The sequence below is a fragment of the Thunnus maccoyii genome, chromosome 19, assembly GCF_910596095.1.
Source record: "Thunnus maccoyii chromosome 19, fThuMac1.1, whole genome shotgun sequence".
Lineage (NCBI taxonomy): Eukaryota > Metazoa > Chordata > Actinopteri > Scombriformes > Scombridae > Thunnus > Thunnus maccoyii.
This window is the reverse complement of record NC_056551.1, coordinates 4,162,451-4,188,507: the sequence shown is the minus strand read 5'-3', so window position 1 is coordinate 4,188,507 and position 26,057 is coordinate 4,162,451. Positions and strand designations below refer to the sequence as shown.

Genomic DNA, 26,057 nt, shown 5'->3' with positions numbered 1-26,057 from the left:
AACAACACCCTTTGTAAAGAAACTGCGTGAACAAATGTTTTCCAGGAAGACTCACAATGTCTTTTTTCAAAGAAGCTGTTTTGTGAACTCAGACAGTCACATGGGTGAATTGAAGTCCTGAAGTACTGCTTTATTTTCAGAAAGTCATCAGCCTGCTTGCCAACATCATACAGTATTTTTTAATTTTTTTTTATTTGAGCAAACATTGTCATATATACAGTATCAGTATAGCTTCAGTAGTGTTTTAAAATCTGCCCAAAAGGGGCTGGATTAGTTAATTTATATCTAATTTAATTGAATTTTATTTGATCTTCCTTTACACTTTGAATTCATATCAGAATCAGAATCATCTTTGTTGGCCGAGTATGTCAGAGTCAGATTCCTTTTATGTGTAATAAAAGGAATCTGACTCGGTTTTGTGGCTCTCAATGTACTTACACAGAATAACAACACAACAATCTTCAGAAATATATACAAGGAATGACTATATACAGCACAGTATATACAGCCTGTTCACATATACAGTAGTGAGTGAAATTTATTGCACATTTTGTATTTTAGACCACCATAAATATATATAATTTGTGGGTAGAGTGGGGTATTATAGTGTTAATTCATTTAGTTAATCTGATCTAATCTGATTACTTGCAGGTAGTTTCCTTTTAGAGCCAGATTTGAGGTAAGGAGGTAACACATCGCTAAAGCCGGAGGTAAACAGTGTATGTTTGTAACAGTATTACCGATAAAGTACTTTATCTATGAACACACACACACGCGCGCACACACATACATACACGCAGTCTCCGGTGTGGGCGTGTCCAGCACGGACGGGGGCGGGGTTATCGTCCCTTTTAGACCATCGTAGTTGTGACGTCATTCTGAGATAACGCTGTGCGTCAAGCGAACCACAATCATCAAGTAGCATACCGGAAATGTGGCAATATTGTCTCTACAATAAAAGCATGTAAGCAATCAGTCATGTTCCCAATAAATCAAAGATGCGTATAAAAACACAAATGAATCTGGTGAGAGATGTTCAGCAGAAAAATCGGATTAAAGGTACAGGAAAACTGTAAGTGTAATAAATTTTTGACAGGTCTATTGTAAATAAAGCACATTACTGGTATGTATTAGCCTCCATGACACTGATTAAACTGTCAGTGCTGTCACACTACTGTAAGCTTAGAAAATATTAGAAATATACCTCATATTTGTAGTAATTGTTATTTTAGCTTAAAGGACTAGTTTGTAGGATTTAGTGGCATCTAGTGTTAAGGTTGCAGATTGAAACCAACTGAATATCCCTCCCCTTCCCCTTCCAAGCATGTAGAAGAACCTACGATGGCCACGATACTTGTGAAAAACACAAAGGCCCTCTCTAGAGCCAGTGTTTGGTTTGTCCATTCTGGGCAGCTGTAGAAACATGGCAGTATAACATCCTTATGTAGATATAAAGGGCTCATTCTAAGGTAACAAAAACATGATGATTCTTATTTTCAGGTGATTATACACCAATGAAAACATACTTATGAATATTATATTCCATTTCTGCCAAGTCCATTCTGCTAGATGCCACTAAATTCTACACACCGGTCCTTTCAGACACATACATACACATATATACACCTAGATAGGAATTTGGAAACATGTATGTACATAGACCATTCAGAATACTTCCTATCCTAATAGATTCTCAACTGATATCAAATAAATTGTCAATGTGGTCTTTACAGTTTTATTTGTAAAATTGTATTTTTACTGTTATTTGTGTTTTATTGGAGTATTTTATTTTTCAGTCTCCATTCCATTTATACTTAAACCATCATGCTATAATGTTTGCTTTTGTATTAATCTTCCAGCGAGAATCATTAGGTTTAAATCAATCTACACCTGCTCTGAAATGTTGCATCATACCTTCATTTTGACATCGCCAACCGGAAGTATTGCAGTTGACGCGCGCGAGCTTAACAGTAGTCACTGACACAGCCAGCTGGTGTGGTGGCTGAAGGAATCTGGCTGACACATCGGTCAGAGACTCACTCAGCGCGGAGAAACACTCGTGGTCCTAGTCGCTGAGAGCAGAAGTATCCAACCTATATTCCAGCGGGGAGAGAGACTTTATTTTCGGCGGTGAAAACAGGAAACTACCATGATGGCAGTCCTGGGCAGCGCCGGTCGCTTGATTCAATGTGAGTGTGACTGTGCAGCTAAGTTAGCCTGATTAAAGCTGTGCACGGAAACCGTCAAGTTTCATTTTTGAACTCCGAATGTTGTGTCACGTATTCAACATTGCTACCCTGGTTGTTTGACGCAGTTTAAATGCAGTTTCGAGTGATGGAGCGGCGTGGTGTAAACTCAGCAACACGCCGGTGACATTGGTATCATCATTTCGTAAATGGTTGTTAAGCTAGCAAACGGAAGTATGTTTTCCCGTCAGGATTTTCACAATAAAATCACCGCTGTAACCGTAACGCGCGCGCCCCTGTAATATTATTCGTAATATTACATCGCCATCTCTTCTTGATTATTCATAAAACTCCAGTATTGTGTTCCGTGAAACTGTTTGTCATCTGGTTGATTCTGAATCCTAATGTTCGTTGAACGGTGATTGTTGATGTGCTTTTATTTGACAGAGAAACTGCAGTGTTTCCGCTGCCAGCCAGTTGCTAACTCCCGTTACTTTGACGCAGTCGAACATTACTGTAGGTTACTGTTTAATATTATTGTTACATAATGGACTTATCTCGTACTTGTGCTGCATTTAGTAACAGCAAGGTGATCCGTAAATACTACTCGAGTGACGGCTTGCGTTTTAATGGCGAGTGAGCGGAACATTTACTCGGAGTTACACAACTCAAGCGTTGTGAACTTGCGTAATCTCAGAAGGCCTCCTGGCGGCGCTTCAGGGTACTGCAGCTGGGGTTATGAAGGCACAGTTTAGTGAATAGAGACCTTCTATTAGGACTGTGTATTTACATAAATCAGAAGAAATGTGTTTCTCGTCAGCTTGCAGCATATTATCTGATATATTTGTTATTTCACACACTGTTGTTGATTGCAGTGGTGCTTAAGTGTGTTTAGAATCATTTAGTGTGAGAGCAAAACAACTCGCAGTTTATGTAATTTCCCCCATTCAAACCTATTTTCTCTGTGAGGCACACTTCCATTATTTAAACAAAATCAACACTACTGGAAACACATTATTTAACTTTACCTTTTGACATCCATTATTACATGCTTGTGTTTATTGGTCTAATAATGTTCAGACTCTCAGCTTTATACGAAATCCTGGTGGAGATCCCAGAATCCAAAGATACCAAATGTGTCAGACCGAGTTTTGGTGTAAAACAATGCACATGACATCTAGAATATTTTTATTAGACAAAACTGTGCAGTTTGCAGACATAATCAAGTGAACCAAACCCAGACCTGACACCAATTCTTGTATGTATGTGGAGTATGTAGTGTCTTCACGCTGTAAAGTGACACAATAAAGTATACTTTTTTTTAGCCATGCTGCTAGTTGGCTGAAAAAAAGTCTTGGGTTTGAATAATTCATTCAGTGTAAACATCATAATGCATCTATGAAGACTGGAACAAGATACTACAAAATATACATGTGGTAGTGTCAGTGCAGATTTCGTTTCTTAAAACATCACAACAAACGTCAGTGGTTTAGGAGGTGTAATACACATTTGTGGTATTAATAACAAATAATGTGGTTTATAATGATAATCTGTAACAATTACTGTTCATTTGTTGTTAATAGTAAAAAGTGAGAACCTGTTTGGTTCTACACTGGAAGTCTCGGAGGCTGACAGTTTTCAAGGCAGGAAATGTATGAATGTATGCTCAGCAATGTTTATGTAACCTGGATAAAAGAATGTGTGTGAGTGATAGATGAATGAACAACTGGTTTCTTCTTCCTCTTCAGTTGCCAGGAGCAGCGTCAGTCTGAGTGTGAGGAGACGCTCCACTGCTGCTGCTTTAGCCCAAACTATGACTCCAGAAACACAGGAGAATAGGTGAGACACAAACACACACACACACTCTTTTATTTTAAACTTGTAGAAATCATATGGGACTTTCAGTTGTATAGTAAGTGGATAAAGCATTGGGCTTTTTCTTTAATTTTACAAGCAGAACACTACAGTCTGATAACACCATAGCAAGTCAAAGCAGAACATGACAGATCTAGTTGCATCATTTCATCAGACATATTCTGTGTATTTCAAGAATGTGACAACATTGTGTCGTCACAGTGATGTGGAAATGGTTCAAAAAGAAGAGATCCATTGGAAACAGAGCAGGAATTATACAACGGCCAAACGGCCAGTGCCATGGATGCCCTGGAGTGTGGCCGTAATACCCCTTCTAAAATTAACTACCCACATGGTCAGTTTGGCATGCCCTGTTTTGAACTGGCTATTGTGCCCTTAAGAGAAAGATGCAGATTTACTCATGTAAAACTACATGCGACGCAGCAAATATACAGACTCAACGTTTCCCAGTGTCTCTGTCATCACGCAGGACATCAACAGTAGTGCGAGATTTCTCCCACTCCTGCAAATATATGTGTAACGTTCACATAAACAGCTTAAATCTGATTGTACAAATACCGATCCATCCTGGTTAAGTGACCTGTGTTGATGCATATATCAGAGTTCAGCAATGCAGTGTAGCTCACAGCAGGTCTTATTCAACATGACACACTCAGACACAATTTTTAAACTTCCCCCCTCTGATAAAACACAACAATAACAACAAGCAACTGCTTAAAAATCTATTTCTACAGTATATTACCACTATGAAAACGCTACAACTGACAGTCTCTTTAAACCTCTACCCACTAAGAAATCACACCCCATAATATTCAGCCAAACAGCAAACAGCTGCTTGATAAATTAAAATGGACTCACTGGTTTGTCTTGATGTGAGAGGAACAGACTCTCCAAAACTTCATCAGTGTTACTGTTGATCCATCAGTAACAAAATCTCCAAAATGTCACAGAACAGCCTGCAAAGAACGCAATCTCCAAATCTAAAGAGGGAGACATGAAAGCTGTTGTCAGTTGAAGAGAAAGAGGTGAAAGTAGTTGAACTGTCAGTTGAGGAGTAAGAGATGAAAGTAGTTGAACTGTCAGTTGAAGAGTAAGAGATGAAGTAGTTGAACTGTCAGTTGAAGAGTAAGAGATGAAGTAGTTGAACTGCGAGTTGAAGCAAAAGAGATGAAAGCAGTTGAACTATCCGTTGAAGAGAAAGAGGTGAAAGCAGTTGTTGTGTAACATCTTAAAAAGTAACGAGAAGCCAGCAAGTGTAAAACTGAATCTTTGTTGAATCTCCTAGAACAATCTGAAGAAGATCATGTTGATGATGGGAGGTGGTGCTTGTCATGGTCCTGACCCAACAGGCGGGGAACCATTCAATTAATATTTCGCTATTAAGATATTTAATTCAATTAATGACCAGATGTTACATTTATAAAGTGTAAAAGTGATAACAAATGTCCGTCAGCCGTTTCAAGACCCCGGTTTGAACACTAGCAAGCAGACAATGTTTGATAGAGTTTGTATAAAATCTCCTAAAGAAACTGCTTGCAGAATTCACACAGTTGAGCAGTTGGTGGACAGATGCCAGTCAATCCTGATTTAACCTGTTGGTGTTTATTAGAAAACTGTGGCTTCTCGCCAGCTGTCTGTGGGCGATGTCTGCTTCCTGATGACGTCTTTTCACACAGTCCCTCTCTGCCCTCATGTTTTTTGGCTTTCATCTGTCCTGTTGAAGTTGAAGCCAAGCTGTAATTATGACTCAGACACCAGATTCTTCAGGGGCATTCAAAACTCAAGAGGTGTATAAAGAAGTTGAAGTGAGAGCTGTGCATGTGAGTGTTCATACAGTAAAGCCTGCAGTACTTAGTATCAGAGAGGATAAGATGCCCACATTTAGATTTTGAACCTCTTGAAACCAGTTTGTACAAAACCTTCAAAAACACCAGTAGACAGATCATGGCAAACCTGTGATATATCTTCATAGGATACTCAAGATAATCATTGATGTGAAAGAATGATCTTTGTACCCATAATCATTGAAAGACAACAGTAATGTAGCATATACCTGACAGTACTGCAGCACTCACTGACAAGCTAATATTAGCTAGTGGTGCTAAAGTTTTTTTCACAAGCTGATATAACAAGCTAACAAGCTAATATTGGTGCTATGCATGTATTCGTTACTTGTTTTTATCAGAAACATAATGTTAAAGACTCCACGGTTTTTAGTGTTTTAGATCAAGTCAAGTCTTTAGAGGGCAAGTCTAAGTCAAGTCTCAAGTCTCTTAAGGCAGGTATATACTGTGTGATTATGGGCTGTCCCAGAAGAAAGATGACCAGTGTGAAAGAAATGTGGTGATATCTTTGGTCGTGGCTCCAAAAAGGTGGTCCTATGTTGCACTGTGGGAGAGACTCAAAGATGGCCGTTGTCACAGTCTTGCGACCAAAGATAGCCTGGGACAAAATTCTAACAGTGTCAGAAATTTAGGGTAACCATCTCACAATGTGATTGCTACTATGACCTACATCTACTCACCACCCAATAGGAATACAGCATGAAATTACGCACTGATCAACGCGACACTGGCGCTAAACCCAATGATGGAAGTAAAACGAACAAAACGAAATGTTTGGGATTCCAACAAAGAGGAAAATTTTGTTGAGTTGTGGCAGCAAAAGCCTTGTTTATATGATGTTTCCTCCAGCTGTTATCATGACTGTGTCAAGAAGGATGTAGCAATGTTGCTTAGCTTCATTGTTTAACACTATAGCGGCACAGATTGATAACACAGGCTGAGGTTTTCTTGTACATTGGCTTACGTTGTAGCCTATGATTCAGTAGGTGTGATCATCGTACAGTCTATATACATCAAACTTGATGTCGTACCCAAGTTTTATTAGATCCACGTCGCACAGTGTGGCTTGCAGTAAACCTATAAGATTTCTGAAATCTCACAGTCTGTAGGTGCCATTAGCCCAAGTCAAGTCTTTTGGAACAAGTTTAAGTCAAGTCTCAAGTCTTTTTCATCAAGTCTATGTTAAGTTTCAAGTCTTTGTGGGAAAGTTGTAGATAAGTCTCAAGTCTTGAGGACCAAGTCAAAGTCGAGTCTCAAGTTTTGAGGACCAAGTTTTAGTCAAGTGTCAAGTCTTAGCGAAGTCTGAAGTCTTGAAGACCAAATCTAATCCCATATACTAGAAGACTGAGAAGACTAAAGTTTTACACCCTCTTACATCTAAAGACAATGTGTCATAAGTTACTGAATTTTTAGTCACAGACTAAGATTTTGCAAAAACTGGGGATCTTGCAGGGTCACTATTTGCAAGACTACAACTAGATTATTTTCCAAACTGCTCCAGGTGGAAATTTTCAAGAAGAAAAACTGTTGAACAATGGAGCAGAAACAGAAGCTGCTTTTGGCCACAGCTGCCCTTGTGTGTACAGTGGTTTGTTCTGAAAAACCAGTCAAAAGAAAATGTAAATTAATTAATTAATTTAGTTGTAACTAAACAACAGCTGTGGAGAAACAACAGAACATGATAGTGTTTATTATACATAACTGTTCTTGGTTTTGATTTTTGACACATCTCTGCTTGGTCACATTAAAACCATGCTCGGTGATCCTGAGTGTCACTACTAACAGAAAAGCTGTAATAGCTCAGCAAAAGCTGTAATAACCTTAGTAAGCAGCTTTATAAGGGATTAGAAACTCCTTTATTAGAGACAAAATAAGCATAACTGGAAGTTAAGCTTGAGTAGCTGCTCTTGTCAGTACAACTAAACAATAAACGTCATTTAGAGTTTGTTTAAGTTCAGTCAAATTGGCGGGCTACTGTATGTTTAATATTAAAACTGATGAACACATTAGTAGACTTTGATAATCATTATACTGTAAAATTTCCTTATAGAAAGACCAAGCATGTAAACACTGTTAATAAAAAATAAGCCATGCATATCTTTGAGGGGGGTTGAGACATTGTTTGATATGAATCACTGATTATGAATCTTTTGTTCAGGAAACCTAAGACGGGCATCCTGATGCTGAACATGGGAGGACCCGAGAAACTAGAAGACGTTCATGACTTCCTGCTGCGGCTCTTCATGGACACTGACCTGATGAAACTCCCAGTACAGAAGTATGTACTCTGGACACACACACACACACACGCACACACAGACACTGAAGGGACCTGTTGAGGAAGGTTGTTGTGTCACAGCGGTCTGCTGTGTCTCTGTTTGTTCACCATCAGTTGTTATGAAACACACATAGTGTTTCTTGTTTCTGCTGAGAAGTTCTTCATTTTTACATTTAATTTCTGAGAAACACTGATGCTTTTAAAGCAGTTGTTCCTGAGCCGTTTGGCTTGTGACTCCTCGAACTGAAGCAATATCTACTTGTGACCCAACATGGTTATGGTTTTAGCGTGGGTGTAAGTTATGAGCAGTTCAATCAAAGAGTGAATCTTATATTGTTTCATCTGATGTAGATGTATGCAGCATTTCACAAGAAAAAAGAGCTAAATTTGACTAAAGAAAATATAACTTATCCCTTTAATCATGTTGTGGTGTCCAGGTGAGGAACCACTGTATTAAAGCACTGTATGTCTGGGCGCAGGTGACTTTGGTTTCAAGACTTGATCAGTCTTCAGTCACATGATACCATGCCTGTACTCAACCAAATAATTAGGAGGGGTTTTTTTTCTTTTCTTTTAATTTTTTTGTTGATGTTACAGGAACAATCTATTTGTTCAAATTCACTTCTGTGTTTGAAACCAGCTATACAAAGAAGTTGTTTTGGTGTAGCAGTCCAGAAATATCATGTCAAATATTGGATGGGTTGCCATTAAAATTTTTCACAGATGTTCATGGTCCCCAGAGGATAAGTCCTAATGACGTTCCCATCAGCCTCAGCTGTACTTTGTATTTAGTGCTAATTAGTAAATGTAAATACATGTTAACTCACTAAACTAAGATGGTGAACAATTAGTGTCCATCTTTATGGGTTACAAATTGGGTTACATTGGGTCAAGCCTGGGCCTTCAGGTCACACTGTAATTCTTAAACAGGATGGAGGCATCCTCTCCTCTCCTTGAGACTCCAGCTGTCTGTGATGTTTTGGGGAAACCAGAAACCTCTCTGCTAAAGGGTAAATCAGCATTGCCATGGTTACCAAGGTCAGATAGGGCCTTCCTAGAACACAGATCAGTGGAATGCGTAGCCAGAATGTGCTGACAGTGACCTGAAGTTCCATGCAACGTGACCTGAACTGACACGGGTAAAACGCAGTTCCTTGTTTAGAAACTAGTGAACCAATTAGACTAATTTTTCATATTGTAGGCTGAGGTTAAAGACTAAGGGTCAGACCTTCAGGGGGCAGATCGGAAAGAGACAGCATCCGAGTTGCAGAAGACTTCGATGTTCACTATTTCAGTTCTCCTTGATCAAGTACTTCAATAAACATTTTCAGCTTTAAGACATCAAAGGCTCGTGTCCGCTTTTCTTCACCGAGGTGCTGACCATCAATTAGGAATCATTATACCCGCCAATCATCTGCATGTTGACATTTTTATTGTGAGCCTGAGTCCAGCTTCACAGAATGGCCAGCGTGGCTGTAGACTGTAGACTTCTGCACAGTTATATTGCAAAACATCCTGTCCTTGTAGGACCAATAATGAGCTGTCAATGTGGAGCTGAACCAAAACCTGTTTTAAAAGTTTTGTGAATATTTGGATGGAAAATTTTGACTTAACCTCTGTTGACAGTTTTTTTTTAGCCATTTTATCGCTTAACCTTTCTAGCAATGTGGTTGCGGGGACAGCAGTGATGGTCCGCTGGTGCAACACTCAAATCCAGAGTGAAATATCTCAAGAACAATTGGTTGCAGTATCATTAAATTTAGTTCAGAGATTCGTGTTCCCCAGAGGATTAATCCTAATGACTCTGGTGATCTCCAGACTTTTTAGTGCCACCAGCAGGTTGAAATTTTCACTTGTCAAACCCTGAAAATAAATTACCTGTCAGCCACCGTTGTTCTTTGAGATTAATGCAATACATGTTGTGCATGTTAGTATACTTATATGCCAACATCACTACCACTCTACTAGGCGTGGCTGTAGACTTGTTTAGTCCTGTTTTAATTGTTCTGGTCAGGCACTATAAAATGTTTTTACTTCCTAAGTTTTGCTGAAGCTTTTGATCAACACGCATGTCACAACATCTTACACTCTTTTAAAAAATGAATATTTGACTTTAATGAAACTTTGGGAAATAATGTGTCTCAGTGTTTTGCTTTCACTTTCTCAAAAGGACGCTGGTCCAAGTGGGAAAAGTAGTTACAGGTCAATTTGTCTGTTGTTTGTGTTGTTTTATGTGTATATTAATGTAGTGTAATAAAGTCTATGAGCGTGGAAGTCGTAACTCTGTGATCTGTCTCTGCTCTGCAGTAAGCTCGGTCCTTTCATTGCAAAGCGTCGCACGCCAAAGATCCAGGAGCAGTACAGTAAGATCGGCGGAGGCTCACCCATCAAACACTGGACCTCCATGCAGGGAGAGGGCATGGTGAAGCTGCTGGACGAGATGAGCCCTGAGACAGGTGAGCATCTACACCGCTACCAAACGAACAGACTCATCCCCGTCCCGCCTGTCAGAGGCCTCACTGCTCCTAAACTCATTTCACTCACAGTAAAGTGGAGAGTTTGAGTGTCCTGTAGGCTTTAGAAAGTCCTAGTTTAGCAAAAGTATTAGTTTTTGGGCCTTTTATAGATTGATTTGAGAGCTCCTACTTAGATGGAGCATCAGGGAAGACACATCAGCGTAAACAGTGGTTTCATATTTGAAAAGTAAGCAGAGCTGCTGTGTTTCCTGCTGGTGGACCCAGTTAGCAGCAGGGTTTGTGTGTGTGTGAAGTGGAGATAGTGATGCAGTGAAGGAGTGGCTCTTCACACGCCTGCAACACACCTCACTGATAACCACACAACGCTGAGCAGTGGTCTGAAAAGTGACCATGTCCTGTGGTATACAAGCCTGATACTCTTTAATAACATGTGTGACAAAAGCTTGTTCTCCATGACAGCTGTCCTTCACGTTCCTGACAGTATTCATTTGATTATTCAGCTGCAGGTTGTTTCCCAGGAGAATCTGAATAGAAATAAACAAATGAATAAAATGAAGTCATTGGCAGCGATTGACTCTGTCTCTCTGTCATCAGCCCCTCACAAGTTCTACATCGGTTTCCGGTACGTTAACCCGCTGACGGAGGAAGCCATCGAGGAGATGGAGAAAGACGGGGTGGAGAGAGCTGTGGCCTTCACACAGTATCCTCAGTACAGCTGCTCCACCACAGGTAACAGTCTCATACTGAACAGATACAGAAAATGAGGGCTGCAACTGGTAATTATTGTTATTACAGTTTTAATGTGTTGATGAATTAGTAGAAATGATTAAAAATAGTCATCATAATGTATCCAGAGGCCAAGTTGATGTCTTCAAATGTCTTATTTTGTCTGACAAACAGTCTAAAACCCAAAGTTGTTTACAAGCTCACAATGATAAAAAAAATCAGCAAATTAAATAGTTAATGGATAATCCATATTTCTATAAATAATTGTCTATATTGTACATAGAGGAATAGATCAAATACATTTCAAAACACATAATATCTTCAGTGCAGCTGATGCAAAGTTCTTGCACCAGCGCTGTTCAGATGTAAGACACATTGTGCACACATGTTTTCTAAAGATCTGAAGAAGATGGAAAAAAAGATAAAGGAAAAATAAGTAAGATAAAAAAAGATGGCCGTTAGTGTCACCACACCCAGAATGTCACCCGCCCTGTTAACCTCTGATAAATACACACACACACACACACATACCAGTAAACTCTACTTAAACCAAATCAAATTCAAAAAGATTTTTAACCTGATTCTCAAGTTGCGACTGTTTTCTGTTCAGAGAGCCAACGGCTGCCATGTTTGCATGGATTAGAAAAGTTGTAACTTGGGAAAGAGATTAAAAATGTTTTCTTGTCATGTAGCAGATGAAGTTTTTTCATCCAGATAGTTAGAAGAGTCTGTGAGGATTCTGGAAAGACCTTCAGAACAGCAGTAATTGTTGTTAAACGACCTTCTGGGTCTTCAAACATGGACAAGGTCATTATTTTTTAGATAAACTGATGCTTAACTGTGTGACTTGAATGTAACACCAATTCATGAGATCCAAAAAGTCCAGAGGGTAGAAATTCAGATTCAGCCATAAATTTGTACTAAAAGGTAAATAAATGACACGCAGCCATATCAAATCACATGACACCGATGACCAATCCTCTTCAAATGTTTTAGTTAAGGATGAGATGAAAGAAGTTGTGGATACTTCTGAGAGGATCACCACTCTCCTGACACAATGATTAAACGCCAAAAAGATTCAATCTTGAGAAACATTTGCACATTTAGGTCCAGTGCAGGTATTTAAATCAAAAAGCCAAACCCTTCATCTGGGCAAATATTTGACAAAAGGGAACCTCAGATCTTATAATACCACCACATAGAGCACACATGCTCTTTCATGCAAGTAATCATGGGACATGCAGTTCCCAGACTTGGAGGGTAAATCAGCACAGGAAGCAGAATGAAGTTGATGGAAAACATGTACAAGTTCTGTCATCCTGTACACACCACAGCCAACAGCCACATTTGGTACTTCTTATTGCTCATGAGGTCATTGTACTGTGTGGGTGTGACAAACTGGATTTATTTGGAGTTCACCATCAGATTTCGACAGGAAACTTCCATTTGAAAATCTATAAGATTCTTTGTTCACTTGCCTTTGACTACACCTACGGACATCAGGTGTGATTACTTTGGGAAATCCAACAAGCCCCAACTGACAAATAAAATATTTCCTTTCCCTAACAGTTTGACTGACAGAGGACTGCGGTTGTTCTGTAATAGAACATATTAATATTATGAATTAATGTGTTTGTTTGTGTGTTTGTTGTGTACACAGGAAGCAGTCTGAATGCCATCTACCGTTACTATACCAACAGAGGCTCCAGGCCGAAAATGCGCTGGAGTGTCATCGACCGTTGGCCCACACACCCTCTGTTGGTGGAGGTCAGACACACACACACACACACACACACACACACACACACACACACACACACACACACACACACACACACACACACACACACACATCAGACAGCAGACAGCAGACAGCTTCTCCTCCTCTCACAGAAAACTCAAGGCAAATGTTGGAAAGGAAATTGATTGGGGCAGTTTGTCGTCATAGCAACTTATGGAGCTGGAAGTGGCCATGGTTGGTAATCATAGCAACTAACAAGCCTGAGTGTATATTTAGGTATGTATTATCCAGAATTGCAGAAAGCATATTGTTCAGAATCTGTGTACCTTCATCTCAATCGACTTCCTATTCTCAAACGAAAAGGGAAAATGAAAAACAGGGCTTTTAAAAAAAAAAAATGGTTTTGTCACTCAATTTCATCAAATCAAAGCATTTTCTGACATGATATAGAAGTTATAGAAAATTTATAGGCCCCAAAAAAAAGAGATCATAGGAGCAGTCACAAAAATGACTTAAAACACTTTTCACACGTTAAACATTAAACACTGATGAGAAACTTCTCAAGAATAGACTTGGATGAGAGCTGAGAGTCAAGTAACAGCTGACAGACTCTTCCTGATCTGTCTTAACTGTGGCTGTTTCTACTTACAGAGATATGGATGTGTATGTGTTAATGTCGCATTGTGCTGAAAAAGTTTTACTTTTTTTTTTTTAACTTGACATGGACATCACATTAGCATTGGAACTGCAACATAGAATAATGCACAGACACCAGATGCACTGTGTTTGTAGCGAAACACTAAATTACAACACCTGTCTACAGGAGGCTTTTCTTATCTTTTCTTTTTTTAAAGGTTGGAATATAAAAGTTAAAATGTAGAGAAGAAAAAAGAAAGATGAGAGGAAAAACAAGAATACATACACACATACATACATAAAAAACAGGTGTGTCTATACAGGGGTATTAGGTGTGAGAACAATGTTGTTTCTGTTTTAGCTGTGATTTAACACCTCTGTTTAAAACATTGAATTAAATAACACTATGCACCAATATCCTGGTAAACTTTAAAACACAATGTGTACTAATACTTACACTGTACAGTGTTTAGCTGCTTCTGCTTATCACATAACGTTAATTGTTAGCTAATGTTAGTTAACGGGTTAGCTGTTAATTTTTACATGAACGGTACACATCTATTTTCGGGAGTGGGAGAAATCTACTGTTGATGTCCAGCATGATGACCGAGACACTGGGAAACGTGGAGTCTGTTTATTTTTGAATCACATGTAGTTTTAAATAAGGAAATCTGCAACTTTCTCTTCAGGGCACAATGGCCAGTTCAAAACAGGGCATGCCAGTTTGGCATGCCCTTTGGGCAGTTAATTTTAGAAGGGGCATTACGTCCACACTCTGGGGTATCCATGGCACTGGCCATTTGGCCATGGTATAATTCCTGCCCTGGTGTAATCAGGGCGTCCTTGTAAAAGAGAGCTTGCTCTCAATGGCCCTCCCTGTTTAAATAAAGCTTCTGCATGTCTCGCCCATGGAGGGAAGCAGTGATCAATCAGAAACTTCTTTATCAGTTGAGGAAAACAGTTTCAACATTTAAATAAGAAATAAAATGGTCTGTGTGTGTGTGTGTGTGTGTGCAGTGTTTTGCAGACCACATCAATAACGAGCTGATGAAGTTTCCAGAAGAGAAGAGAGACGACGTCGTCATTCTGTTCTCAGCACACTCGCTCCCTATGGCTGTAAGTAGCATGAAGCTCTACTGCTGATAATAACAGTAAAACTACTGCTGCTGTTCCTCCTGCTGATACTGATGATACTGTTAGTACTGAGAGATGCTGCTGATAGTCCTACTGATACAAGTTCTAATAGTTCTACTTTTGTTGTTGTGTATTTTTAATGTGACTTTTAATACTGCTCATCAGTGTTTTATCAATACTTCTCATTGCTTCCTTTTGATTGCCATGCACAAAAGAAAAGAAAAAAATTTACCAATTTACCTGCAGCCTAACAAGCTCCATATAACTGTGTAAAACACTGTCTGTGGATGAATTTGGGATTGGGAGTTTACTGCAGGCACAGTACTCAAAGACATCACATTTCTGCGAGTTTATTTTGATTTATTGATTGAGAAGGTGTGCAGTTTTAAACATTAAAGATGCACCGGAGTTAGCTTGAAGCTAATTTGCTTCCATAGTCCCCCACAATCAAAACATACAACGGCACAACAACAAACAGTACAAAGCAAAAAATAAACCCACACAGAACACACCATACAAAATACAAAGCTACACACAACAGCACATCACATACACACACAATATCAATTAGAAATTAATAATGTAAACTTGTCAAATTAAAAGCAAGACTACCTGCGCTAATGAGAAGACCATAGACGGAGTTTAGACTCAGTGGTCACGCAGTTGTTCTTGTTCAACAGGTGTTTGATAAATTGCTCGTACCCTTACACTACTGCTGTAACTTCTAGTTTAACATGCAAACTCAAAGTAGCAGAAATGGAGGTGAATGGAGTGAATGGCATCCTGTCAGGCCTCTAGTGTTTGAGTCTGTATATGTGAGCAGGGGTTACCTCTACTTGCTACACTACTACTGATACAGATACTAGTACTAGTACTACCATCACTGACAGTGCTACTGTATTGTAACCTGTGCAGGTTGTAAACAGAGGCGACCCATATCCTCAGGAAGTAGGAGCCACAGTTCAGAGAGTCATGGAGACACTGGGACACTGTAACCCTTACAGACTGGTGTGGCAGTCCAGGGTGAGTACACACACACACACACACACACACACACACACATACACAAAAGAGAGACTGTAAACTGTCATATCAGTGTCATAAATAATCCAGTGGAACCATCTAGTGGCTGTTTACTGAAGGTACACTTCAGCTTCAACTGTTCAAATAAATAATGGACACATGAAACTGAACAGCAGTGATACAGACAACCAGAAGCGCTTTAACAGCCAGTTTGTGTGATGTAGGTTTAGCTTTTCAACCATTCTTTTACTTTTTTTTTTTTAACTTATAAAGATCTAACAGCAATACTTTTGTTGTTTCTCACTCTGATATGATTCTCCAACATCACTCTGATCTCTTAAAGAAACTGTACAGTGTTTTTTTTATTACATTGGTGGACAGGTATAAGACAGAAATGATTTTATTTGTTTGTTTTTTCACCATTCATAATTTTCTTCATAGTCACACGCTCAAGCTGTACATCACTGATGGAGAGCAGAAACCTCTGCAGCATTAAAAGCTGCAGAGGTTTTGTGTTTTTTTAAATTTTTCTATATAAATATAACCATATACAGTATAACTATACTGCTATGAATGGACATGTTGTCCTGCAATCACAGAATGTTTCTTTTTTTCTCACCACAAGATGGAGCCACTTGTCTATCTAATACTGCAGCTATATTAGCGCAGGAAACCTCACAGCTCTCGGTCCTCAAGTCACAGTGGCTGACCGGTCACAAAATTTAAACACCACATGAAGTGTTCCCTCGCCCAATCAGCTGCTCACAATAGAGGAGGACTGGAAGTGTCGCTGGCTTCCTAGAGAGCAGAATAACTAACCAGACATGAGCTTTAGTACAGAAATGCCCACACTGTCCAAAGCATACACAATGATTCAGAAGATATACCTTTGGTCTCAGAGTCTAAATTTGATATTGCCTCTTTAATATGTACATATCTTCCCACACTTAAGTGTAATTTAAAACATATATATACCTGAAAATGGACAGAAGCAGTGTGAATTCTTAAGGCAGTTCATGGCTTAGCTGTATCATGTCTTGTGTTTGGTCTCTCAGGTGGGGCCCATGCCATGGCTCGGCCCCCAGACGGATGAGGTGATCAAAGGTCTTTGTGAACGGGGGAAGAAGAACATCCTGCTGGTGCCGATTGCTTTCACCTCCGACCACATAGAGACTTTACACGAACTGGACATCGAGTACGGACAAGTGCTGGGAGTGGAGGTAAGGAAGAGGGAAACTCCTCGTTCACTTTCCCAGCAGCTGCAGGTGTTTCCTATCTGCTCTGTCGATGTCGGTCTGAACAGTCTAGCGGGAAAAAAAAGCCTTTGCACATGCTGGTGTTTAGGTGAGGAGAGACCGAATGTTGCCTAAAATGTGCAGGAGAGAAGACTTTGTTGGGTAAATGACCATACAAGTGATTGTGAATTGTGTTTATTTGATCATTTTCCAAATCACCCATCAGCTTTTTCTCGGATGTTTTTGTCCAGGCAGCTTTGGTTTCAGTTTGATGTAAATCTCATAAGCACTGATAAATGAAGGCAAGGTTTAAAAAAAGTGGGGAATACTCTGATTTATAGCTCAAATGAGATAAATGGAGAAGTAGAATTGGTTGACTAGTGGATGAAAACAGTATTTGTGTTAAAAAATAGAATCTGACTTCTTCAGCAGGTTAGTGTTGGAGTGTGATTTGGGATCAGGAGTATGATTAGAATTTGTACTGGGATCAAGTAAAGATAGTTGATCCTGACACACAATAGATTTAATGTAGCATGTAGACTGTGTGTTAGGACAATTGTGTGTCAGATGTGTCACCAGCAGCCCAGTGTCCTGTCTGTCTGAAGGCACCAGCGAGGTGACCACAAATCAATGTGACTGGTGCCACAAAGACACACACACACACACACACACTTCTATACTTGTGTAGACCATCACACAATTCATAAATCATTCCCTAACCTTACCTAAAAAAAAAAAAATTGTAAAATGACCCCACTTTCCAAAACGTCTTCACTCAACCAGGTCTTCACAAAGATAGAAGTACTAGATAGCACACACACACCGTCTGGACCACTTCAGCATGTCAGTCAAGAGGAGTTTCACTCCAAATTGAAACCTGCTGTTAAAAATAATTGGAAACTCAGAACAAAACACTTTTATTTCTTGAAGTCCTCCACGGGCAAAATGAAAACACTTTTTCCCACATGGTCACTACCTGAAATGTTGAACTTCATTTTATGATATTTTTCAGTATGGGTATACAGTGTTTCTAATGCAGACGGTCAGTCAGTCCAACGCTTTGGCCAAGACTGAAATATCTCAACAATTAGATGGAAAAAGCATGAAGTCAACGTCATGGTGGTGCTAGCTGAAAAGTCGGGGAATCATCAAAGTCAGTTGGATTCATCCTCTGGGGACCATGATTGTCTGGACACAATTTCATGGAAATCCATCCAATAGTTGTTGAGATATTCTGGTCTGCACCAAAGTGGTGGACTGACTGATTGACAGACCTTGGCATCCTAGCAGTGTTGCTGAAAACACAGGAGGGAGGTTTTGACTTTTCAAACATGGTGTAAACATGTTTGACAGCTTTTTTTCTTCCTTTCTTTCTTCAGTGTGGAGTGGAGAACATCAGGAGAGCAGAGTCGTTGAATGGGAACCCTCTTTTCATGAAGGTACGATTCACACACGCATCTTTAATTACAATTAAAATAGAAAAAGTTCAAATGTGATAAAGGATCATGTCTGTATTATACAAACTAGAACAGGCTTTCAGCTTGAAGAGAGATGAAGAGAAAATTAAGAGAGGGAAAAGGAGAAATGATAAAGAAGCAAATAGGAAATACATTTAAAATTGAATGATGGAGGGAACACAGAAAGCAAGCAGGGCTCTAATAATAGAAAAGGAGACCGCAGCAGAAGGTTCTGTGAAGTAAGTGAACTCCAGGCAGGAGATGGTCAATAAATGGATTCCTCCTTCCTTCCTTCCTTCCTTCCTTCTGTCCTTCCTTCCTTCCCTCTTTTTCTGCCTCGTTTCCTTTCCTCCTTCCACCCTGACTGCCTTCCTGTCTCACCTCCTCCTTCCCTTCATCTTCTGCCCTGCAACCTTTCTCACAACAGCCAACTCCTCCAGCTGTAACAGTTGTGTGTATGTGTGTGTGTGTGTGTGTGTGTGTGTGTGTGTGTGTGTGTGTGTGTGTGTGTGTGTGTGTGTGTGTGTGTGTGTGTGTGTGTGTGTGTGTGTGTATAGGGTTTATTAAAGGAAGGGGGCAGATCAATGGGAACCTTTAGAGCTGACTACAGTAGAACTGAACCGCCCGGCTGGCTGGCTGGTCAAACCTGCCGCGCTCAGAGACCCCTCGCCAAGTCTGAGTGTGTGTGTGAGTGTGTGTGTGCGAGTGTATAAATCAATATCCAGAGGATGATTAGTTGGTAGTTACTGAAGGATGGTTTCCTTGGTGTGGTTTTAGTCTCTCAGTGAGCTGCATCAGCCTGCTGCCGTCTGCAAGCAGCAGCAGCAGCAGCAGCTGAAAAATAAAGAAAAAATGCGTTGATCAGATATTTTAACTGCAGAAGCCGGTTGTGTCAGGGGTTCATTTTTTGATAAATCCTCCCTCAAGTGACTAATTTGTACAATCAGTTAACTTATGTCACTCCCAATTTGAATGACTACTTTCATACTCTCAGATTTGAATTGTCCCCCTCTCATCCTCATGTTGTGGAAGGCAGCAGCTGTTAAAGATAACACAACCTGTATAAAAAGCAGAAACCTGAAGTACAGTATATCCACATACAATGAATTATCAAATAAAAGCTGCATTCAAATAATAGACCAGCACAAATAAATACAGAACATGTTCTAATAAAGGATGGGTAAAAAACAGTTCACATAGTAAATTTAGTATAATGAATATTTTTACATCAGTACAACACAAGGTCATGTCATGCTCACTGCTCTTTTTCAAGGAAATGTGCTTATTCGCTTTCTTCCTGAGAGTTTGATTAGAAGATCGATAGCTTTCTCATATGAAGCTGGTTAGCTTAGCATAGTGTAAGGCTTGGAAACCGGTGGAAACAGATAGCCTGGCTCTATGAGAAGCTTTAAAAAAAAATCTGCCTACCAGACTTCCTGCACTCCAGGAAGTTGTTGGACAGAGCCAGTCTTGCTGCTTGCAGTCTATAAGCTAAGCTAAGCTAACAGTCTCCTGGCTCCTGGGCTAATATATGAGTGGTATCATTTTTCTCACCTTAATCTGTGCATTTCACAAAAAAAAATATTCCTTTAACAGAAACACTGTTTTAATTTAATTATTATTTTTAATTACTCCCCCTTTGCAGTTTCTCAGAGCGCTGTTAAATTTCTGTATATGAAACTCAATGCTCCCTGCAGATATTTCAAATTAAAAGCCTACCAGGAAACTGAGGGATTATGCCCTTTGAGCCACTGGAAGACTTTTAATTATCTGTGTAGGAAGTGTTGGGTATTATTTACTGTAGCTTTACATAGGTGGAAAATCTTCAAAGTAGAAGCTACGTGAAATAATATGAGTGAAAACAGTATAACTCAGTGTAAAACTTTTAAATCAAGGAGTTAATTAACCTAATAAGTCTGACAGCCAGAAACACAACCAGGTATTCTCAGAGCTGAAGAACAGAGGCTCTCTCTCTCTGTCGCTCTCTCTGTATTGACTTTATGTCGTTGGTCCTGTCCAGGCGCTGGCAGACCTGGTCCAGTCCCACTTGAAGACCAACGAGCCCTGTTCCCGACAGCTGACCCTGCGCTGCCCGCTGTGCACCAACCCCACCTGTGGAGAAACCAAGGCCTTCTTCGCCAACCAGAAACTCTCATAGAAACGTGCTCCACTTTCACACACACACACACACACACACACACACACACACACTGATGCCCTTCCTGCTGTGAAGAAACATATGGCCTCCTTCAATTAAGAGAAGCATCGTGCACGCACACATAAACACACACTGTCTGTCCAGCAAGAGTGTCAGTTACATAGAAAACGTAACACGAAGAACAGATCAAACGGTCTCTGCAAATCCGTTCTGAAGTTTTGTAAACAGCTAAATTTGAGTAGATGAGAGAACTGACACTCCGCAGAAACCGCTCATATCACATCAAAACTACAAGAAAAAGCCTTGCACTAGTTTTTTTTTTGTGTGTCTTTTTTATTACAGTTCCCTCGCTTACATTCCATTTGCTTAGCCCTGCAAACCTCAGTCAGAGACCCTGTTTCTCTTCTCGCTGGTGCTAGATAAATAAGTCAGCCGTTACGATGACACCACACACAAGGGATTTGGTTAGTTAGCTGTTTCTCTCCCGAGCCTTATCACCTGTTGCTTCACACACGCACACACCAGTCAGTAACCCCGCCCATCCTGCTGAAATCCCTGCAATGTGATTGGAGGAGGTGGGTGCTGCTCAAAATGCTGTTACCTGATGACCGTTTTAATATCCAGGTGAACGCCAGTCGGCTTAAGAGATAAAAAAGGGCAAATTAGTAGGAATTGCGCAACTCTTTAGGAATTCAAGAGATTTAACTTTTGCTGTCTCGCATTTTTCACATCATTTATTTTAAAACTTAAACCTCCCTTTCAGTTTTAAAAAATGATGTGATTTGAAGCGTTGGTTATTGTATTAATCCTGTTTCTATTCCATGTTGGTGCTGTATAGAGCTAACAAAGAGCTTATAAACAACATTGCATGATTTCTACAATAAACCAGAGTGTTGCTGTAGTCAAGTTAAATTAAGAGAAATCAAGTGTCAGGGGTAAGGATCTCTCAGGGTATCATGAAATAATATTGAGGGATAGTGTGAGATGACTTCCGAGCAAGAAGAAATATGTTGTAACAATACAACTTAAGTAATATGTTTACTTTTATATTCTTCAGAAAATATTGACAGTTTTGAGCCTCTCTGCCTCCGCTGATAACAAATTACGAAAACAAAAATTTAAATGTTCACCTCTTAATATGTGCAGCCTCTGGGGCAGTTGTTGCTTCATTTTAAGAGCCATCTGCCAGTTCTTCATTTTGAGAGAGACTGGCTTAGTAAATCAATAAACACAGCTGATTGAAGAGAAGAAGGTAAATTAGCTGGCGAGTTAAAACCAACTCAGTTATGTTTTTGCAGTTTTTGTTACAAAAAGTACAGGTGAACAATCATCAGAATGTGAAACAGGAAGTAGGGTTAACATCATGAACGATGCAGGTCCCAGTTTAGGTTCTCACACTGCAGAAATGTGCCACTGTATTGTAGCTTCAGGAGAGAGAAGTCACCAGTAATTTTTATGAGAATTCTGTCCATCAGGCCATGACTTTGGGAAGAACACATATTAATGGTTTTGAAATCTGTGTAAATCCTACAGTAGTTTTTTTTTTCCCAAATGAATTCCCAACATTGATTACTTATTTTTAGGTTGTGTATGGACTTCACAACCTGACAGCATGTGTGTCCTCAAAAATGTATTTTTCTTGCCCTATGATCCGTATTTCATCTTTGAATCCTCTCACTGATTACTTAATAAGTCACTGAATTTAATTATGTGCAGGTTCTACTTTTCATTACCAATTCTGATCTATCAATCTATCAGTATCAAAATTGATGTTTGATTTTGTAACATATTTAGCATTAAGCAAAGGCTTTTTTCTGTTCTGTTACTGTGAGCAAAATGTGTAGGCTGTACAGTTTCAGATAAAGGTGATAAGACAAAATGTTTTTATATTTGATTCATATAATATTGTACCAGGTGTGATGAGAGCAGAAAATGAAATGACTTGTGAGGCACTGCAGAAGAAGCATAAAAGAGAACTACAATGAAACTGGACTTGTCCTTTTAATAACAGAATGCAGTGTTTACATTTTAAACATACAGTGTAAAGAAGTAGCACAGATGTGTCTGAATTTCCATACGTTGAGTGTTAGTTTCATTTCAAGGTCGATTGACTTTGACCTCTGTCAGCTTAAAGCTCAATGCACTACATTATTATGTAACCCCCCGCCCCCTCACATGATTAGCTAGAGTGCAGTAAACTAAATGTGGAAAACCTAATTTCATTAGTTAGGTTGAATATCTTTTGTTTTAATTCACTGTCAGAGGCTGCAATTCCAGAAAAAATCCTGAAGGTTGCAAGTCTGATCCCATCTGCTGTCCTGTTAGCTCGGTATGAGAATCTCCACTAATGTCAAAAATAACACCTGACACTTTATATGGGCGATAACTTGACCTTTGAGCGCTAACCCTGTTCCTCCTCTGCTATTTTTGTCCTGTTATGCCATGACAACGTGCCTTTTACACTGGCTTACTATAGACTGGACTTGTGCTTTATGTAAATTTTACATGTTAACCAAAATGCTGACTGGAAAAATCCACCCTGAAATCTGAATTTACATGTTCCTGCTGTGATCTGGGCCATCGACAGCTCCATGCCCATGCTGAAATCCAGAAAAAAGATCACAATTGAGGTGTTTGAACTCTGAGCTAGGCAATTAAGCGCTTTAATCTGCTAATAGCAACCTAAAGAGGTACAGGGGGAGCTAGTGAGTTAAGTAGTGCTTGTCAGTGGCGTGGTGGGCTTTCTTTTCACCAAGTACATTGTGGTTCATGCCTTCTGTAACCTGAGCGAGGCTGCTTTGTTGATAGAAGGAAAGATAGTGGGAATTTCTGACAGCTATGATATTTCCCAGTTGCTGAAAAGAACCACAAAATTGAACAAGGTGATGGCAAAATGGCTGCAAAACCTCCATCACTGGCAGTTGCATATAAATAACATCCAATAGTAAAAGTAATACAGTCAATTGAGCTAACTGAAAAGCAGCTACACACTGTTTGTATCTGGTTTCACTTCTTAACAAACCACTACGAATATGATACATGATTAAAAAATAGCTAATGTAGGCTATTCATATTTTGTGAGTACAAAGCTAACAGCGGTGGTAACTATTTTGGAATAGTGCTTGAACGTTTCCAAGTCGGCAAGAATACAGCACTAAACATGAACAATGACAGCACTCGCCTGCTAGCTTATTAGCTCTCTTGCTAGTTAGCTACATAACTCACTTACCATCTAGTTAGCTCAATAGCTCAGTGACTTGTACAAGTGCAGCCATTCTGGAGATGAAAAACCACAATGATGTCAAACTGTCTCCATGAACTCTTGAGAGTTTTAATGAGTTCTTTCATTCAGTAGCTGTTCGAGTGACTCAACTTTTTGATAGTCCTTAAGAGTTTGACTTTAGAGCTTGTCACTAACACTCAGATTGGCCTTTTTCCAGTGAGTATAGATGGTGAACACAATACTTGCCACTCATGGTGGCCATTGGTTACCAACCATAGGTCGCCATGTTGGAAGAGAGATGTTAAAATTCTTTTTCTCTCTATGTGTAGCTTAACCTCCTACCAGCACCCAAAATTCCCAACTTTGACTTTTTCACTTTTCCAACATGGCAGCATGTTGTAACCGCTGGTAAACACCTAAATTACTGGCATGAATTGTACAGTTGTTTTGGTTGGTCCATTTCTCTGCTTCCACTGTGTAATACATACAGAAATAAAACACATCGTTACTTTGTGCTTTCAGTGCGCTTCCAAAAAACATCACTTTAATACAAATCAGTAAACTGGAAAAAGTTCAACTTATGCAGAAATAGTCACATTTTCAGGTCACAGCAGGACGACATGCTAATGCCTGTGAGGGGCAGATTTTTCCACCCACCTGCATATTTTCTTATTTATTTTGATTTATTCTGTGAGTCAGTTTTGAGAACTCTGTCATGTTAAGTTTTGCTGTGTGTGTGTTAATCTGAAAAGTGCATTGAGCAGAGTTTGCGTTGTACATAGAACAGATGCTACAACTTTGTTGCGTTTGGATTTATTTATTTGTTTTTGTTTTGTTGTGTTACAGAGCACACGAAGCATCTGTCTCCACTGTTTGAACATGTTTTTTTTATATATATATATATGTGAGAGACATGGTAGTAACAGTGTGACCATACATAATGACAAGTCTTCCTTTAAAATAAAATACAAACTGGCTACAGGTTTAAGATGAAGTGTTTGTGTGGTTTCTTCATGTAAGGTCCCTATACACTGCAGTTTTGGGCTATTTTAGATGAAAGTTGATGATTGCGAGAGAAGACACATCCACAGACGTCCAATGAAAAGCTTTGGAGACCATAGGCAGAAATTTAGGACCAAATAGAGAGCCCAAGTTCTGACATAACTTCCTGGGCTAGGTGCTGTCCTGCTAGCTTCTGTAACTCAATCCATCTCTCATTCAGCATTTCTTTCATCTGTTGTTCTGGAAAAAAAGCGTATTCCTGTTGTTCTGTTCAGACCAAATGCAAAGCAAATTTTTCATGCGGCATGATTACATACAAAGTCAACGCAAAGAAATGAATAGACGCGAATATGCGTACACGTGAGTTGGAAATGTTTCAACTTGAGTGAAAAATTTGCATGTATTGTGGAGCTTTGTCAGTGTACTTCATGGATGTACAGAGAGGATGGAGGGAAAGGAGAGGGACTGGAGGGAATAACAGAAAGAAGTGGAGTCTCTGGTGAGTTCTGAGTTCAGTCAGAGGCTGAACTGAACACAAACACATAGACACGCTCCCTCAGACTCGGTCAGTGCCCACCGTTGCAAGCTAGCTTACAGCTAATGTACAGTAATGCATTTTGGCTGTTGTGGGCAAACAAACACAAATGGTCCAACGGTAAAACTTGCACAAGGTGAAAATTTGCTTCACGTTTGATGTGAACACATAAGACAACTTGGCATCCAATACAGCACTTGCTCTTAGAAGTTGAAATCTTCACGATTTTAATTGTTAAGTTAAGTTAACAAGTAGGATTTTAGAATACAAAAAACTTGAGTTCATATGAAAATTTATCAGTGTGGCAGCTTGGGTACTTGCGTCATCATAACTTGATTTTGGTAATAGGCTATCCATAGTATTCATAAACACGCGTCTGAAGTCAATTGTCCAACTTATCAACTGTAATCTCTGCTGTCTACAAATGTCTACACTAACATGTCTTAATCAACCACTGCCTCTTTTCTCCTCAACGGGCTCACCCAGACCACTGAGGGTTTCCGTTAAAGGCCACTGAAAACTGAAAT

The 26,057-nt window shown here is 39.6% G+C and overlaps 1 protein-coding gene across 1 annotated transcript; it reads left to right on the top strand.

Moving 5' to 3' along the window:
* Nucleotides 1–1,800: 1,800 nt before the first annotated feature.
* Nucleotides 1,801–24,981, top strand: fech (ferrochelatase). The gene is made up of 11 exons (XM_042395583.1): nucleotides 1,801–2,189; nucleotides 3,935–4,025; nucleotides 8,064–8,183; nucleotides 10,491–10,639; nucleotides 11,255–11,389; nucleotides 13,047–13,153; nucleotides 14,781–14,879; nucleotides 15,813–15,920; nucleotides 16,976–17,140; nucleotides 18,535–18,594; nucleotides 20,633–24,981. Exons 1-11 carry the CDS (start codon nucleotides 2,150–2,152, stop codon nucleotides 20,768–20,770), a joined length of 1,212 nt encoding a protein of 403 aa, XP_042251517.1. The 5' UTR covers nucleotides 1,801–2,149; the 3' UTR covers nucleotides 20,771–24,981.
* Nucleotides 24,982–26,057: the final 1,076 nt, after the last annotated feature.

Coding starts and splice junctions, on each gene's coding strand:
- fech (XM_042395583.1), top strand. CDS start 2,150: ATGATGGCAGTCCTGGGCAGCGCCGGTCGCTTGATTCAAT. Junction 15,921..16,975: donor GACTGGTGTGGCAGTCCAGG/GTGAGTACACAC, acceptor TTGGTCTCTCAG/GTGGGGCCCATGCCATGGCT. Junction 18,595..20,632: donor GGAACCCTCTTTTCATGAAG/GTACGATTCACA, acceptor GGTCCTGTCCAG/GCGCTGGCAGACCTGGTCCA.